Raw genomic sequence first — 18,983 nt, 5'->3', positions numbered from 1 at the left:
GAAGAAAAAACAAACATGATCTCTATAAATCCATCCAAATTATCTTAAAGTGTCCAAGAAATGTTTCACTTATTCCGGGGAGTCAAATGACTGCACCATCTCCATGTGAGCAATAGGAAGCACCGCTGGATACCTCATTGAATATTGAATACCAAGGTCCCTTAATTTTCTGTTGACCTCACAAAACTATGTCCTTTTACGGATCATCGTCAGAGTAAAGTCCTGCAAAAACATTATCTTAGTTCCCCGATAAGTCTGGGTCTGTGGATCTTTCCCCATCCTTCTAGAAGATTGCAGGACACATGCTTGTCCCTGTAGCTTTGAAACTGTACCAGGACTGGGTGAGGGCACCGATCCAAGACCAGACCTGCGCACCGCAGCCCAGTGAACTGTCAACCTTCGCAAGGTCCACCTCAGCATCCCAGCCAGGAAACTGTGATAGCCAGTCTTCAAAACAGCTTGCTAGCTGCCCAACTTCCATTCTAAATGGCAGCCCAACGACCTGGATATTTTTCCTCCTATCTTGATTTTCCAGATCATCGATCTGTTCAGTCAAGGCCTGGACCTGTTTATCAAGGGCCTGGATCCACCCTGCTGAGGACTCTACCTCAGTCTCCGATCCTGCAGTCCGCCGCTCAACCTCATCAACTTACTTCACGAGCCCTTCCAACTCCTCACGCTTTTGTAGGATGAACAAAGTCAGCTCCAGCCCCAATACGACTGTCTTCCATCAACTCCTTAATGATCCCTCGGATTGCTATAGGTTCTTCATCAATGTTCTGCTGTGCAGATACCTTATTCGCGGCTCGTGAAGGATCGGCAGCTGCATCTGCAGTCGCAGTAGTGGGCGCGCCCGATGCCTTCGGTGAGGGGCCATTGTGTTGGAGCTTGGCTGTATGCTTTCCTTCTCTCAGCCTCGTTCACTCAAAAAGAATTTACAGTAGAACCTCGACTGGCCGATCAACAACCATCTGAATCCCGGACTATCTGAACAAGATCTCAAGGCCCTGCAAAATCGGCACCAGGCAACCCAGCTTTCGGTTATCAGTTAAACGGCATTACAGCACGGATAACCGAGAGATGTTCGATAACTGGCAACTCTTGGTTAACCGACATTATGGTGTTGAAACTTTATTGCTGGAACAGCACAGCAGGTCAGGCAGCATCCAGGGAACAGGAGATTCGACGTTTCGGGCACAGGCCCTTCTTCCTGAAGAAGGGCCTGTGCCCGAAACATCGAATCTCCTGTTCCCTGGATGCTGCCTGACCTGCTGTGCTGTTCCAGCAATAAAGTTTCAACTTTGATCTCCAGCATCTGCAGACCTCACTTTCTCCTCGACATTATGGTGTGCATTGCCAGATAATTGGGAAATGCTCGAACAACCAGCACTCATTACCGCTTGCTCCCGACCACCTGAATGATCAATCCTTCAAACAAATCACTCCCCACCCAACTCGTTTGGACAATCGAGGCTCCACCGCAAATGAATTTAATTGGTTTCACAACTGTTTAACATCAACTTTCTCCAAAAGAAAAGGTAAGGTGGGGGTGTTATAATATCACTATGACTGGGCTGGGGTGCAGAGCTTAGCAAGGCAGATCTACTCAGATTGCCGCCATCTTGGATCCACCCATTCTTAAAACTTTTAATAATGGATTTTAGCATTTTGGTCATAACTGGTCTACAATTCTGGTTTCTCTCAACTTACATATTTAAAAAAAAAAGTGGGATTACACTAACTACTTTCCAACTAACTACAGGAATTGTTCCAGATCCCATAGAATCTGGACTGATGAGAATTAAATGCATCCATTATTTCTAGCACAGTTCAGGTGTAGACTAACCCAACAGTACAGTCCCTTCTCTCCCCATAACTGGTGCCAACAGCCCACGACCCAGAACCCACTTCTGCCATACCAGTCTTTGAACCATGCAAACATCTGAATTATGGGTCTAAATTCTGAAGATAGTGAAGAGCTATGGCATGCTAACAAACTGAGTTTGTATTACTGACCGAGATCATAAACAATGCATTATTGATGGATAGTTTGAAATTGAACTCTGGAAAAATTATTCTATTAGCACTGCTGTGACTAGTAGGAGAGAGGCTTGTACAAGTGTGATTTATTGATGATAATCGGAGTTGTGAAACTCTGAAGTGGAAGCTGCTGTCAGATTGGATCTGGATTCCTATCTACTTGCATAAAGAACAGCACTGTGTAAAACTGTAGCTATGTAATGCCACCTGTTGCAGGATGTAGTTACATATGGTTGTATAAGACACATCTTTATTGCACTAAGTTAAATTTTCCTTTTTATTTGAAATGATTACTTCTCTGTTAATTCATATTTCTGTTGATTTTGATTCATGCTCAAGTAAAAATTACAAAAAACTGATATGTTAATAGCAATTCCTTCAACTGATGAGGGGGTCATTCGATAAATTTGGTTACTTTGGTTTACCGCTTGCCAATTTAAGTTTGATCATCTCAACATCAAACAGGGGAAATAGTTCTCATCTGCCATTTAGAATTTGGACAGGAACCTGGTGATTTTTCATTCTTAGCCTGGCCTCTCACACTGAGGTCAAACATGTTTTTAGTATACTGATAGCAATGACTAAGTCAAAAACTCAAATAGGTAAACTATCCCACCACAGATATCATACTGGAGTGTTTGAACTTTGAGTATTACAATTCGAATAACTACTTGAAAAAGTGCACCATGTCAATCATATTTGAACTCACAGTCATAAGGTCATACAGCATGGAAACAGACCTTTTTACCTTTAGTCCAACCAGTCTATGCCAACTATCACCCTCAACTAAACTGGTCCCACATTCCATGCAGTAATGCATCCATGTTATTTCCTTCTTCAGCCGTCAAGCAACTTGAGCACAATGATTTTATCAATAGTGCAGTTGTTACCCAAGTTTTTGGGAGTTTCATTCCAACATTTGTGGTCATATCAGAATGACTTTTACACGTTACTGAGATATGCAAATGCAGTAGAAATAATAATTAATTACTAATGCATCCATATTCATGGTAGACAGAACATCATGAACTCAAATAGATTTTTACAGAATACTTCAAATCCAACAACTCGTCTACTATGTGGTCACCTTTCTTCAAAGGCCTCTAATTTTCCCTGGTCACTGTATTCTGTAAAGTTGTTAGATGATTAATTGCATCTTATGATTCTACTAAAGTGCAATTTCTTTTCTCTTCCCATGATGAAAATCCCTTGGATAATAATCCAGTTATTTGTACCCATTCTTTTTTATTGGTAAATTTATGGAACACAGAGATTCAAGAAATGCTGGTTGGCAACATTGAATTCTGTATAGGTAGTCTGACAAAGTGGCTCTTGAGAGGGAGTATCAAGGCCACATTGGCAAAAGTGAATAAATATAACTACTTGTAAGACTTAGTGAGATTTGATTACTCAGTGTGTCATTAGTATCTGAGGGGGAAATGCTGAGAGATCTATGAGATCAATCTTTTTTGTATTTGCTGGTCAATGTGTGGTGTGGGAGGATCGGTCTACTAACCATAATTACCATATTAAATCTCAGTATTAGAAATACGCTACACACCAAATTCTTCTTTTCCATGGGAGATGGGGCATAGATCACCAAAAACATGATTACCATTGTAATATAAATCCCCTATCTACCATGAAGGATTGCATAATGTCACCTTTAAGTGAGTGAGAACAGATCAAGTCAGGAGCCAACCTCAATCCATGAATAATGAATCTGCACAAAATGAGAAGTGATGTACATATGTTCTAGATTGTTTTATTGCTGTTTGTTCAAAACCCTGGAATGTTGTTGCTTCACTCACATAGTTATTTCTCTGGATTTCTTACTTTGTCTACTTTGAAAACCTAAGCTACAGGTTCCTACCCAAGTCATATCACCCAGGGCATCAATGTGGACTTCAACAGCTTTCTCAGTTCCCCTTCCCCCACCTCATCCTAGTTTCAAACTTCCAGCTCTGCACTGTCCCCTTGATTTATCTGGACTTGTCCGACCTGCCTAGCTCCTTTTCCACCTATCCACTCCACCCTCTCCTCCCTGACCTATCACCTTCATCTCCTCCCCCACTCACCTATTGTATTCTATGCTACTTTCTCCCCACCCCCACCCTCCTCTAGCTTATCTCTCCACGCTTCAGGCTCTCTGCCTTTATTCCTGATGAAGGGCTTTTGCCCGAAACGTCGATTTTGCTGCCCGTCGGATGCTGCCTGAATTGCTGTGCTCTTCCAGCACCACTGATCCAGAATCTGGTTTCCAGCATCTGCAGTCATTGTTTTTACCTCATAGAATTTGCAGTCTGTCCAGGAGTGCAACAAATCAAATTGCGGTTCAAGGAATCTCCTCTAAATGACATCTAAATAACTTGGTTTATCACGACAAATCTCGAGGTCATGGTTGATTTTCTTTCTACCAATATATTTTTTCTTCCTTGATAAGACTTTTTCTTTGTATCAATTCTTATGCGCTCTGAACTTTACCATTTTTATGCCCTTTTTCTTTCCCTTTTATTCTTCTGAGAGGAAACCACAATCTTAAAATTTAAACTTTATCACAATTTTCTGTTCAAACTTGACTGTTGCTCCTTATTCTAATAAAGTTTACCATAACATATAATAATTAGGTCCAAACAGTGAACCTCTTGTGAACTTGGGAAAATAAATAAAAATTTGTTCAAATATGTTTATTTACTTTTCAATGTTCATTGTACAGTACTTGGTCAGTTAAACTGAAAAGATTCATGCTCATCAATAGAACTAAATACTGTATGAGTGTTGGGTTCTCAGTCTAGTGCTTCTCAGTTTCCAGCAAAACGGAGCAGTGAAAAAAATGGAGGGATTGACTTATACATCAACTATAAAAACTGGGCTCTTCTGATGCAGTAGCAGGGTTCCCTTCTCTCTGCCAGAAGATCTGGGTTCAAGTTCCACCTGCTCCAGAAGTGTGTCAACTCTGAACAGGGCGATTAGAAAATATCTAAAAGTGAACGACTAGCATGATTGTGGATGGTCATTTTGAAATGCAACACGGACAGAACTCTAGTACTTCATAATAATGAATGTGAATAAATTATCTGTACAAAAACACCAGAACTAAAGTGTTTGAAAATCTGTCCAATTCATTGTTCCCAGAATCTGCTAGAGTTTGGGCATAAACTCTCACAGATCTTTGAAACACAACCCATTGTACTTGATTCTTTGTGCACCATTCTAAGGTCTTGGTATGAGACTGACTGCTCATACAAGTAATAATAAAATGGCTGAACAAAGGAGTTGACTTCTACTCTGATTTTTTGGGAAGGATGTGGTTGCACTATAAACTGGGTCAACCCTTACATCATAATTTACAGTAAGAATTCAAGGTTTGCGTAAAGATTTGTAGCTTGGGTGCTGACACAGTATAGCAGCGCTTCACAGGAGGCTCCACAGCACTGATGGTATCACGAAGAAAGGGGACAAAACCAATTTCTCAGCTTGACAAACATACCCACAACAACTGCCACAGTAAGAATTTTGCATTGCACAAAGTAGGTCCCAAGCATATTGACTAAATCATTCCAGCTAAATCATTCCATGGAGATGTGTTGCTCCCCAGAGACTCATTTACAGCACAGAAGTAGGCCATTCAACCCACTGAGTTTGACCTTGATCACTGTGAAGGTGCTATGCTAACTTAGATTTTGTTTCCTAAATTATATTCCTCTTTACCTTTTTGTTCTTTGCTTTCTGTTTTCCACTTCCTGTTCTTTTTTACTTTTGTCAATTTTCTTTTTTTCTGTACCTGGCACATGTGAGCAAAAAGAGAGAGTGGGAGAGAGAGGGAGGGAAAAAGAGAGAGACACACATTACATACGAGGAGATTAAGGCGAACAAATAACCAAACTCACAACACACAAGTAAATCAGGGGAAGAAAGAGGTAGGGAGAAAGATAGTGAAAATAATGATGGCAAAAGCTGTAACTAACTTCAATTCTGTACATTAGAATCACGTACTGGAGAATATAACAATGTAAATGAGAGAAAAATCACAAGAATATGGCTTTGTGTGGGAATAATGGAAGGCAAAGACAGAATGTACCAAAGTGTTAAAGGTACTTGCGTACTTAAGCCACAAACATTTAAGTATGCCTGGAAGATAGCAATAGAGTGGGGCAAACATACTTGAGGATAAGGATGCCATAGTTCATGCTGGGATGTCAAGGAAACAGAAGATATACGTTGCAAAGCACTTCGCAGCCTCCATTGATGGCGATTCTTATATTTCACAAGTCTACTGAAAGTTCCACATTTTTATTTACGGTTGCCTTGTTCTGGCAGAATTTAAATAAGTCAACTACTCTCAAGAATGTAAATACCGTTTCTATTCATTTCAGAAGAAGCCTTTGAAGAATAGAAAAGTCATTCACTGTTTTGATCTGTCTCATTTATTATAGCACCTACTCGCTTTCAGTGATGACGTGTATATCTGCCTCAGTAAATGTGTGCCCCTTTTGTAATACAAACATGTCTACTTCAATTGGTATATTTTTTTCATTTGCACAAGAGAATGTGCATGTCTATTGACCATTCCTACATAACACTGAAGACACTACAAATAATTTTAGATTTATAGATTCATACAGTGCAGGTAAGGTCTTTTGGCCCATCAAGTCTGCACTGACAGAACTACCACTAAAGGTGTGTTAATCCCAATTTCTTGCACTTGTCCATATCCTTGAATATTATGATACTTGAAGTGCTCATTGACATTTTTTTTAAAAAAGGTTGTAAGATTTCCAGCCTTGACTACCTTCCTGCGCAGTGCATTCCAGATTCTCACCACCCGCTGAGTGAAAATGTTTTTTTCCCAAACTGCCGCTGAATCTCCTGTTCCTTACACGAAAATGATGCCCTCTTGTGATCTTCTATACCTCAATCATGTCCCCCTCTCAGTCTTCTCTGCTTTAAAGAAAACAATCCAAGCCGATCTAGCCTCTCCTTACAGCTAATTTCTCCATCCCAGGCAAATTCCCGGTGAACCTCCTGTGTACCCCTCCAGTGCTATCACTTCCTGTTGTGAAGCAAACAGAACTGCACACAGTACTTCAGCTGTGGCCTAACTAAGGCTCCAACATTACCTCCTTGCTGTTATACTCTATGTCACGACCAATAAAAGCAAGCGTTCCATGTGAATAATTACCCCAAGATCCCATTTTTCCTCTAAGCTACCCAGTGACATGCAATTCATTAAATACTCCTTCATCTCGTTTCTTCTTCCAAAGTGCATCATCTCACACTTATCAGGGTTAAATACCATCTCTGTCCATCTGACCAACCCATCTATACCTTCCAGTAATCTACAACCAACTTCTTCATTACTAACAACTCTACCAATCTTGGTGTCGTCTGCAAATTTGCTTAATATTCTCTTCAAATTTTTATCTATATCATTTATGCATATAACAAAGGTCCCAATACTGATCCTTGAGGTACACTGCTGGATATCGGCCTCCAGTAACTTGAACAACCTTCTACCACTACCCTTTGTAGCCTATTACTAAGCTAGTTTCTGATCCATCTCACCAAGTCTTTCTCAATTCCACGTGGAATCCTGTCAAAAGGTTTGCTAAAATCCATATAGACTACACCAACTGAACTTCCCTCATTCATACACATGCTCACATTTTCAAAATATTCCAACAAATTTACTAGGCATGGCCTTCCTCTGACAAAGCCATGCTGACTACCCCTAATTAACGCATGCTTTTCCAGTATTAACTCACTCCTTCAGAATTTCCTCAAATAGTTTCCCTACCACTGCCATAAGACTCACCAGTCTGTAATTTTCTGGTTCATCTCTATCACCTTCCCTGAAATATGGAACTACTTTAGCTGTCCTCCAATGCTCTGGTACTTCCTCTGTGGCCAGAGAAGAATTAAAAATTGTGTCAGAGCCATGCAATTTCCTTCATCGCCTCCTACAGCAGCCTGGGATGCAATTCATCCAGGCAAGGGATTTGTCTATTTTTTAAGCGTGATATCACCTCCAATATATCGGACTGTGCAAGTTCCTTTTCCTGAATTACACACTTATGTTCTCTTTTTCCAGAGTGAAGACTGAAGTATTCATTCAACAACCTTCCAACATCCTGCAGCTCACACACAGTTGCCCCCTTGGTCCCAACGCTTTCCTTCACTAACCTCTTCCCTTGAATACATCTATAAAACATCTTAGTATCATCTCTAATCCTGTTTGCTCTCTTACATGCTCTCTTTTTGTTCTTCTAAGTGCTTTCTTAAGTCCCCTCCTGTACTCCTTTAGGGCCACAGCTGAATTACTCCCTTATTTTCTTCCTTATCCAGCGCTGAATTGTCCTAGACATCTAGGGTTCTCTGAATTTTTGCACCTATATTTCCCTCTAAAGGGTACACGTTGGACCTGTACTCTACCCAGCTTCCTTCCCTACACTTACCTGCAAAGAGGTGCTCCCAGTCAATTCTGGTGAGATCCTGATCTATTCTAATAAAATGTGCCTTCTCCCAATTCAAAGCCATCTTTTGTAGGCCATCTTTTTCCTTGTCCAGAACAAATTTGAACTCTACCGTGTTGTGGTTACTATCGCCAAAATGTCCGCACACAGCTGCATCAAACAGCTTCTTTCCCCAGATCTAAATCCAGCACTGCACCGTCTCTCATTGGGCCTTCTACGATTTGGTACAAAAAAAACACCCCTGGATACATTTCAAGAAATCTGAACCCTCTAAACCCTTAACATTATGACTTTCCCGGTTTGTGGTGGTGGAGAGTTATTTTTCAGACTGGAGGCCTATGATCAGCGGTGTTCCACAGGGAACGGTACTGGGTTCACTTTTGCTTGTCATTTATTTAATGATTTGGATGAGCATATAGGAGGCATGGTTATTAAGTTTGCAGATCATACAAAATTTGGTGATATGGTGGACAGTGAAGAAGATTATTGAAGATTACAGAGAGATCTTGATCAATTGAGTCAACGGGCTGAGGAGTGGCAGAGTTTAATTTGGATAAATGTAACACATTGCATTTTGGTAAAACAAACAAGGACAGAACAACACTAGGACACCACTATGTTTTGAAATTTGTGTATTAGACAGGATGGTTAAGAAGGTGTTTAGCACATTGCTCAGCCTTCATTATTCAGACCTTTGACTATAGGAGTTAGGATGACATGTTGAGGTTGTACAGGACATTGATGAGGCCTTTTCTGGAGTTCTGGTCACCCTGCTATAGGAAGGATATTATTAATTTGGAGAGGGTTCAGAAAGGATTTTCCAGGATGCTGCTGGGAATGGAGGGTTTGAATTATAAGAGTAGACCGGAGTGGCTGGGACTTTTTCTACAAGCGTAGGAGATCGGGGGATGACCTTATAGAGTTTGATAAAATCATGAGGGGCATAAAGGAGGTGAATAGCAAGGGTCTTTTCCATAAGATGGAGATGATTCAAAACTCGGGAACATATATTCAAGGTGGGATGAGAAAGTTTTAGAAAGGATATGAGGGACAACATTTTTGAAAAGTGAAATGAGAATGAGGTGGATGAAGGTACAGTTTATAATATTTAAAAGACATTTGGATAAATACACGAATAGGAAAGGTTTGGAGGGATACGGGCCAAATGCAGACAAGTGGCACTAGTTTTATTTGGAATCATAGTGGGCTTAGACTAGTTGGACCGAAATATTTGTTTCTATGCTATGTGGCTCTAAAGTTTATGTTGAGAAACATGAAAATCCCTAATATAATTACTCAATTATTACTCCTCCACACCACTGTGACCTGTCTACATATTTGCTCCTCTATTTCCCGCTGATATTTTGGGAGCCTATAGTACACTCCCAGTAAAGTGGCAACCCCTAAACATTCTTAAGTTCTACCCACAAAGCCTCATTTGAGAACCACTCCAAGATATCATCTCTTCTTATTGCAGTAATTGACTCCTTAATTAATTGTTCTACGCTACCAGCCTTTTTACACTTTCCACTATCTCAGAATCACAGATACACTACACTTGATTTCTGAAGACTAAGTATGAATAAAGAACATCAGCTAATTTCCATAATTCTAAACTGAGTGACCAGTTCCAGAATTAGTTGAAATTGTGTGGATTAATAGGCCATAAAGACATAAGAAAAAAACAGTATAAAAATGAAAACTTGCATGCTTAATCTTTTAGGACATATCCTTAGGAGTAAGAATAGGCCATTAAATCTTCACCCCTGCTCCACAATTCAATAAGATTGTTCTGCTTGTGCATTCAATTTCACTTTCTCGTCTGCACCTCCTCCCCTTACCTGAATTTATAATTATTCTTTTTTAAACCATTGCCCTGAGTTCTAGACTCACTCCTCCACTGGAGGAAACATCATTCTGGTATCCCACCCTCCCACTCTGACAAGTTGGGTCAGGATCTTGTTTCAATACGGTCATCCTTTATTCTTCTAAACTCCAATGGCCTAACTTGTTTAACCATTCTTCAGATGACATGCCCTTTAACCCTGAAAGGAGTTTGGTGAACCTTCTCTGCAATGCTTCTATCTTTTTCCAAATTAAAATCAAGCTTTTCAAAGTAGTCCAGATATGGTCTCATGTGGTTTCTGTACAGCCATGGCAGAAGGTTTCTATGTTTGTGGTTCACTAGAACCATAACAGAACACAAGATAGATGGAGGGTAAAGTAGAACAGGGAACACTTTATTGTGCATCCTCTCAGCTTCCTCAGGTGATTGAAGGAGCGTCACTCCGAAAGCTAGTGTGCTTCCAATTAAACCTGTTGGACTATAACCTGGTGTTGTGATTTTTAACTTTGTACACCCCAGTCCAACACCGGCATCTCCGAATCATCACATTATTTAAGGGCAACACACACCTAACTACATAAACAACAACCTTCTATTTTTCATGGCAACATTTGTCCTTCATATGTCAGAACAAACAGATCTATCTGTTTCACCGAGGTCTGAAAACTCTCATTCAACCTAGCCTAATCATTATGTAAAATTATGTACAACTTACGAGCAATTTTCAGTAAACAATAGCCCCACAGAATGAATTACCATAATGAGTTGCCTCCAATTTCTCTTCCATTGTCAGAATGACATAACAACTATAAACAATGAAAGTATTTGTAAATCTGGCACAAAACAAATGGGAATGCTCCACCAAACAATATCCTTGATATTCCCCAATGCACAATCAGAAACTGGAACAGATGGTAATCAGAACATGAATGCTGTTGCGATGCCTTGTGAAGCTCCAACTGGCCAATTAGATTTAATAATGGCACACCTGAAAGTAACTAATTTTTGTGGCTCATGTTAGTATCTACACCTCTACACATGTAAAAATACCAATGATCACTTGCCATTGCAACAACCATTTAACTATGCTCCTGCTATGATTAACCTATAGAATTCATTTGTACCTAAATAGAAAAAGGGATCTTGTGGAGCAGTGGATGTGTCCCAAGCACTAGACCAGAAGGTCTGGATTCAAGTCCCATCAGACCCAGATATATTATAACATGGCACGAGTAGTTATTAGACCTGCGAACTAGACAGCTTTAGTTGCATTAGAAAAAACAAAATTAAATCTCATTTGAACAGATCGGATTAATTGAAAATAAAGTATTTGCAAATACAAACATGGTGTCTTGTGGAAGTATAATTCATTGTACAAATCAGTGATTGAAAGCTAATTTCAGAGATGGCATCATGAATTTTTTCAATTACTGTAGAAACCAATTTGGTTCACTAATGTCTTTTAAGGAAATCTCTCACCCTTATCTCATCTGGCCTACATATGACTCAAACCCACAGCAACATGGTTGACTCTTAACTGACGTCTACATTGACCAAGCAGCACACTGTGAACCAGGGAAAATAGGGACGGGCAACAAATCCTGGTCTTGTCCAGGGACACCTGGTCTGCTTGCACCTACCATCTTTTGTGTAAAACACCTTTTCTCAGATATCTCATTTAAAACTTTCTCCCTCTTGCCTTAAACCTATGCCCCTAGTATCTGACATTTCCATCCTGGAAAAAAAAGACTCCAGCTATCCAACCCTATCCATGCCTCTTATAATTTTATAAGTCTATTGCAAAGAATTGTTGGGTAATTATTCCTGATATCTTGGTTTTTATCCCTTAATTGACATCATAATAACAAATTATCCATTGTCACATAATATTTTAGGAGATACAGACCATGTGCAGACAGATAGGATTAGTTTAGAATGGCATCATGATCAGCACAGACAGAAGAGCCTATTCCAAGCTGTTCTGTTCTATGTTTCATAAAAGAAAAATAAATGAAGAGCAAAGGGTAAAGGTCCAGATTCTCATTTTCAGATTCTTCATGCACAGAGGCAGGAAAAAATTTTAAAATGGCTGTTCACATTGCCAGCAGCAGTTGTGGAAGCAAGGTAATTGGGGACATTTAAGAGACTGCATATGGTCACAGAAACTTGAGGGTGCATACATGAGGATCAATGGTCGGCACAACATCGTGAGCTGAAGGGCCTGTTCTGTGCTGTATTGTTCTATGTTCTATTTCTAATTCTCATTTTGCGTAAATCGGTTAGAACGATATTTTGGTGAGTGACCTTAGAAGGGCTGAGGAGGTTGTCAGTTCCAAAACTGGATTGTCTTGAGGCTCTAGTACTGTAGCCCCAGATTAAACTAAAATAAATGATTCCTCTAGCTCTCACCCCTCCCTCATTCATGCCCCATTTGGGCCACCAAACGCACACTAACTAGCCCCTATATCATCCAACATGCATATCTACCTGTCACCCATGGCCCTGATACCCCATATCTGAACACAGTATCTATGTCCACCCATCATTTTCCCCACTTCACCTACCTTGCCAACTTAAACTAGTGTCCACAAATAACAATGTACACAGAGAAAAAGTACTATCAATAAAGGAAATTCTAAGTGCACTCATTGGTAAGGCCTTGATTTGTTAATAGGTCTAGACAAACTGGACAGTCAATTTACGTACACTTTATACATAATTTTCTCCATAGTTAATAATCTCAAAAGACACCTGATTATATCTATAAAGAATTTATGAAACCCCCATCAAAAAAGGATCCTTGGACTACCCCTGTAAAAGATCTGGGTTCACCCTCAGCTTCAAAAGATCCTTAACTCTCCACCCTCCAAGGGGTCCAGGAAGCATACTCAGAATTGTCTCAAAGGCTGTCCAACACACACAAACTGAGAACAAACCTGCTCTTACCTAGTCTAATATCCATAGTCTAGGTTCCAGACACCAGGAAATCCATAATATCATTTCAGTGGAGGCAGGTGACCATTGTAAGTCCAGTCTCCATGAAATGTGCTGTAGTGCTACATTACAATGAAAATCTGGGCCTAAGTGTTAGCAGAATATCAAAAACTGGTTGAAACTAATGAAGACATTTTCAAAAATCTTAATTTTAGGAATTGAGATATTTAGATATACATTGCTTGAGCATTTCCATCATGGCAAAATGATTGGAATGTATTATTAGCGAACTCTTAATACTGCACTTAGAAAATCATCACGATTAGAATGAATCAACTTTATTTTACAAAAAACACCTATCTGATAAATTTATAAAGGTTCATTTGGGCTGAATTTAGTAGGGTTAGGTAGATAAAGGAAAATCCATATATAGTATATTTGAATTTCCAGAAGACATTTGATAAGCTGTCAGATAAGATTATTGTACAAGATAGAGTTAGGGATGATATTATGGATAGAAAACTGGTTAAAAGAAAGAAAGGAAGGAAACAGTAAGCATAAATGTGGCATTTCTAAGTTAGCAGACTGTGACTAGTGGAGTGCTACAAGGAACAGTGCTCAGCTACTTACAGTCAGTAATAATGACTTAGAAGAAAAGCTTGCTGATGATGTAAAGCCATGTAGGAATGTAAACTATAAGGAGGACACAAAGTGGCTACAAAAATCAGTTTAAGTGTGTGAGTAACAAGGTGAGAAATGTAGTTACTAACCTTGCCACATAATAATAATAATAGAAAAGCACAATTTATTTTAAAGACATGGAACTTGTAAGTGCTGATGGTCAGAGAAACTTGTGTGTACTCAAAAAGGGAACACAAAAATTATTATGCAGGTATAGGAAGTAATTAGGAAAGCAAATGGCATTTTGGCTTTTATTGTATGGGGACTGGAGTACAAGGATAAAGTAATCATGTTGAATTGTAACAGGCTTTGTTGAGACCACACCTGTAATACTATGTGGACTTTTGGTCTTCACTTTCAAGGAAGGAGATACATGCATTGAAGGCAGTACATCAAAGGTTGACTAGAGTGTTCCTCAGGCTGAAAACGATTATGTAAAGATGAGAAGTTGAGTAAACGGAGTCCACACTCTCATTATGAAGGTGGCTAACAGGGTAGATACCAAGATGTTGCTTCCTAGCTGGTAAATATAGAACAATGGAGTATGAATTTAGGAAAAGGGGCTGATCATTCAGATTGATGGGAGGAGAAATTTATTCACTCAAAAGACTGCAAAGCCTTGGATTTCTCTGCCCCAGCAAGTGTATCAGTTAATATTTTAGAATTGATATAGATTTTTGGTCATGCATGGAATCAAGGGATAAAGATAATCTGCGGGAAAATGGAGTTGAAACCCAAGACCATCCATGATCATACTTTGATGATGAAGCCAGCTACCCAGTTGTGTGGATCTCCTATTCTTTTTATATCAAGAAATGTAAATTTCTGACAAGCATTTTTTCAATCAAGTAATGTAAATTTCTAACAAGTGCCAAGTGCCCTGGCACTTAAAAATATTTCTGTATTCATAACTGAATGATAGCACATTTCCCTTAGTCCATAAAGCAGTCCCAACATAAATTGTGTACATATGATTACATAAATTCATATCTGATTGAAAATAATAAGCTGGCACTTACCATCCTCATCATCCTCAGATGGAGAACCCTGGGACTGTAGATGAACTAATCTAGGGTCTGACTCATTTGGTTTGTGCCATTGAGGCCGGCTAAGAGGCCTGACCTGTGAGTGACTGATTGTATGTGCAGTTGGACTTTGAACAGTCGAGAGTCCATGGGGATCACATGGCCTTGCCACAAACTGTGATCTTTGTAGTGCTACATTATAATCTGGAGGTTTCATGCCTGGATGTCGATGAGCTTCTTGAAAGTCCGCAATGGGAATTCCAACATACCCTGGAGGAGTTGGTGGCGGTTCTCGATATCTGCCCTCTTTACGCACTGTAGTAATACAATACACTACCATTAGAGATGTTTAATGATTAAAGAGACATACAATTAAGTCAATAACTGAAATCGGATCTATCGAAAAACACAAAACAAAATGCTGTTCTGAAAGAAATTAGATGATTTTAATTTTAAAAAGGATGTAATCTAGGAGTATAACAAAGAGGTTGGGCCTTTTGAGAAAGGATTATTGATATTGAGGGCAGAAAAATAAAAATGATGGTCGGGTTAGGTGTGTGCAAACATTATCAATATTATTATATTCACTAAATAGCAACCAATGTTTCAAAGTTGGATTATTCCTAAACTTTAACTGAATGAAAAAACTCTCCGATTCTGGTACAACTTTGTTCAAGAATCTTATGAAATGTCCATGACAAACTCACTAGTAAAATAAAGTTACTGTATAATCTAATTTGAGACTGATTTAATTCACCAAGTTGATTATTAATACTTCAAAATAAAAACAAGCAGAAAGTAGTATGTGGATCATTGAATCTAAATTATGTTGAACTAACTCGGCATTAAAAATATCAGAAGATTGTACTTGGATATCGATTACCTAGTATTTGAAGACAATTTTATTAATATGTCTTACAGTATAGAATGCTAATTAGTGATCTAGTATATTGTAGAGTGGAGTGGAAGGCTATTAGGATTTGTTTCTTACCATGTGATTTAGTGTATATCATTTCTGAGTTCAGAAGACAGTGATTGACAACACTGGGGCTGGGAACAGAGGGTATTTTTGGGTGTCGTATATTGCATTGGAAGTGAACAGGCAAAAGCATACTTTATACAAAAGATTTTGAATAAATTCAAGTTCTATTTCCTTTATTTTGTGGCACAGATCTTCCTGGCAACTTTTATCACCATTTCATTTCCATGTGCATAAAAGACCAATCAGTAATGTTAACTATTAATGAGATTAGTAGTGATTTTTAAACTTGGATAATCCACACTAATAAAACATGTACAAAAAAATTTACAAAGACTTCTTTTAGCCAATTGCTGTACCATAAAAAAAATATTTGTAGCAATTGATATTTTGAATGTGTTATGTTTTTCTTTTTACAATGATTTCTCTTCATCACTGAATACAAGCTAAAACTTCCAGGGGCACAGAAAATGAAGTGCTATCCAGGGGTTCTTTCTTCTATAGACTAGCATCAAATGACACCATAGAGAAATGTAAAATGGATGTTGCAAGATTAGAAAAGTGGAAGAGTAAATTTAAAGACATGAATACCGCTTTCACTAAAATTTAAAGCAATATTTTTTCCCCCTTGAATCCATCAGCATGGCTCTCCATTGAAAAGAACCAAGACCCCTTTTCTTGGTAAAGACCGTGAACATGGCAAGTACAAAATGGAGACGATTCATGTACTCTTTTCTTGTGTACCTCCTGGAAGCCAGATCAACAACAACAATAACAACAATGCACTGGGAAATAGTGAGACATGGAGAATGGGAAATCTGAAACCAAATTTTCATTTCAAGTTGAAAAATATCTCATTGTAATTTCTAGAAATTAATAACACCTAATGAAAAATAACAATCTCATTAGATAATGCTTTCGTCCAAATCTGATGGAAGGGGAACATAAACACTAACACAGATCAGCTACGCTGAATGTCTTATTTCTGTTACATATTCTGTGCAACACTTACCAATGAGACCTTTCGCTGTTGATGAAGACACTGCTATGTGAGAAGGTCTAACATTCTGCTTTGGATCATCTGTAGCTAACGCTGGACTGCTTCCTTCAGAGTCAACAGCTACGTCCTTTCCACCTCTCCGTTTTATTGTTCCAGTGTCACCTTCAGAATCATCTGCCCAATAGCCTGTTGTTGATGCCCAACTATTTCTGGACTGAGCATGATCAATGCCATCTCTATGCTGGTTCTGCCTGATCAATTTTGTGCCATGTTCAGAGAATTTGGTTCGATCCGTTTGGCTACCCAAAGCCCACATAGTTGTTAGTCCTGTTCCCTCAGCAGAGCTCTCATAATGAAGATTTCCCAAACTACTGAGCGTCTCCCAACTTTTCTGGTGTTGAATTGTTTGGATGTTATCGTGAGATCCGCTTGAACAAGAAGTCCAGCTTCCTCGACCACTGTCTGCTGCATCAAGAGAAGTTCGGTCTCCCTGGTCCTGGGTTAACTCCTCCATACTCGGTGACGACAGCACTGCCTCTCCTGCATACAGACTTCCTCTGCTCTCAGTGCATGTTGGAGTGTAATTACTAAACAAGAGAAAGCATTGATTTAAATGTTGGCAAAAAAAGGCCCACACTTTTTGGTCAGCAGAACAGTGACATCATTTGCCACTGACTGTGGAAAGTAGTCTAAAAAGGCCTAGCTATGGAAAAAAATGTAATCTTTCTTAACATTAATTTAGTTCTGGTCCAGAAATAACCGACCAGAGTCATTAGCCAATAACACTGGAGAATTGTCACAGGCTGTGAACCAGGAATTTAAAAGTGCCAATTATCCTTTACATTTTAGTCATTTTACAGGAAGCAATATAAAGCTTGCAGCACGTATATGGATTAAGATAGAACTATCATAATATACCTTAAAATGAATCATTCTAATCAGAATTGTATATTTTGAGAGTCGTAGAAAACATTGAAGCTCCACATTTATGAAATTAACTTTTCAGATCTAGAGGAACAGCTCATTGGTAATTATGACTGAACATATTATTAAAGACCCAATTAAGCTTCATTCAACAAGATGTAACTTTCTCAAGGGCTTTTCAGATGGAGTTTAATGTTTTAGCTCAGATTTCCAGCATTCACAATATTTTGCTTTTATCAAATTTTACAGAGTTCAATAATAGAAAGAAATAATCACATAGCTCCTGATTAAACTTCAATTACTATAGTAGCATCGGCATCAAGAATGGCAGGAGATATTTAGATCATAATTCCAAAATTACAGGCTTCCATACCTAACTCAAAGGAATACAGGATTCTGAAACAGGAACAGGCCATTCACTCTTTTGGACTTCTCTGCAACTGAAGATGATCATGGCTGATCTGATTTCAATGTCACTTTTCTGTCTGTCCCCCCATAACTCTCAAATCTGTTGGTCTATTAAATATCTAACTCTGCTTTGAATAACTTCAAAGATGTAGTGTCCATTGTTTTCTGTGGAAGAGAATTCCACAGATTAATGACTATCAGAGGAAAAATATCTTCTTACCTGTGACTTAAAAGGAAGAACTTCTTAATCTTAAATGGTGTCCCTTGGTTTTGGCTTCCCCCACAGCAGAAACCTCCTCAGTATCTTCAATGATATCACCTCTCAAACTTCTAAACCCTAAACAAACTGAGTGAATGTCCTCTGACCTGCTTCAAATGTAATGATATCATTTTCAAGTAAGGAGAGCAAAACTGTACATAATACTCTCGATATGGTCTCACAAATGCCCCGTACAAAAAATATCTTTTTCTATATTCCATTCTCCTTCCAATAAACGCGAACATTACAATTGACTTTCTAATCACTTTCTCTACAGAGTCAGAGATCCCTCTGGCCCAACACATCTGCACCAGTCAAAAATAACTGCCTAACTATTCTAATTGCAGCATTTGTCCCCCCGACTTTGTATGTTTCGGCACTGCAAGTGCACATTAAATACTTCTTAAATGTTAT

General features: G+C 38.9%; 1 protein-coding gene across 11 annotated transcripts in view; it reads right to left on the bottom strand.

Annotated features, from left to right (window-relative positions):
• rapgef2b (Rap guanine nucleotide exchange factor 2b) overlaps positions 1–18,983 on the bottom strand; it is a 400,973-nt gene that overhangs the window by 21,547 nt on the left and 360,443 nt on the right. For 10 of the 11 annotated variants that reach the window (XM_087980144.1, XM_043674010.2, XM_043674011.2 and 7 more), the window contains 3 exons: positions 16,991–17,565; positions 14,994–15,314; positions 5,752–5,824 (listed from right to left, as the gene is read on the bottom strand). In XM_087980144.1, the coding sequence (XP_087836270.1) occupies positions 5,752–5,824; positions 14,994–15,314; positions 16,991–17,565 (969 nt within the window). The remainder of the gene's footprint in view (positions 1–5,751; positions 5,825–14,993; positions 15,315–16,990; positions 17,566–18,983) is intronic. The other variant, XM_087980145.1, reaches the window with a different exon arrangement.

Source organism: Chiloscyllium plagiosum, unplaced genomic scaffold, assembly GCF_037043375.1.
Source record: "Chiloscyllium plagiosum isolate Xiang-an unplaced genomic scaffold, Cpla_swu_hap1 HiC_scaffold_36, whole genome shotgun sequence".
NCBI classification, from domain to species: Eukaryota; Metazoa; Chordata; class Chondrichthyes; order Orectolobiformes; family Hemiscylliidae; genus Chiloscyllium; species Chiloscyllium plagiosum.
This window is presented reverse-complemented; position numbering and strand designations above follow the sequence as displayed.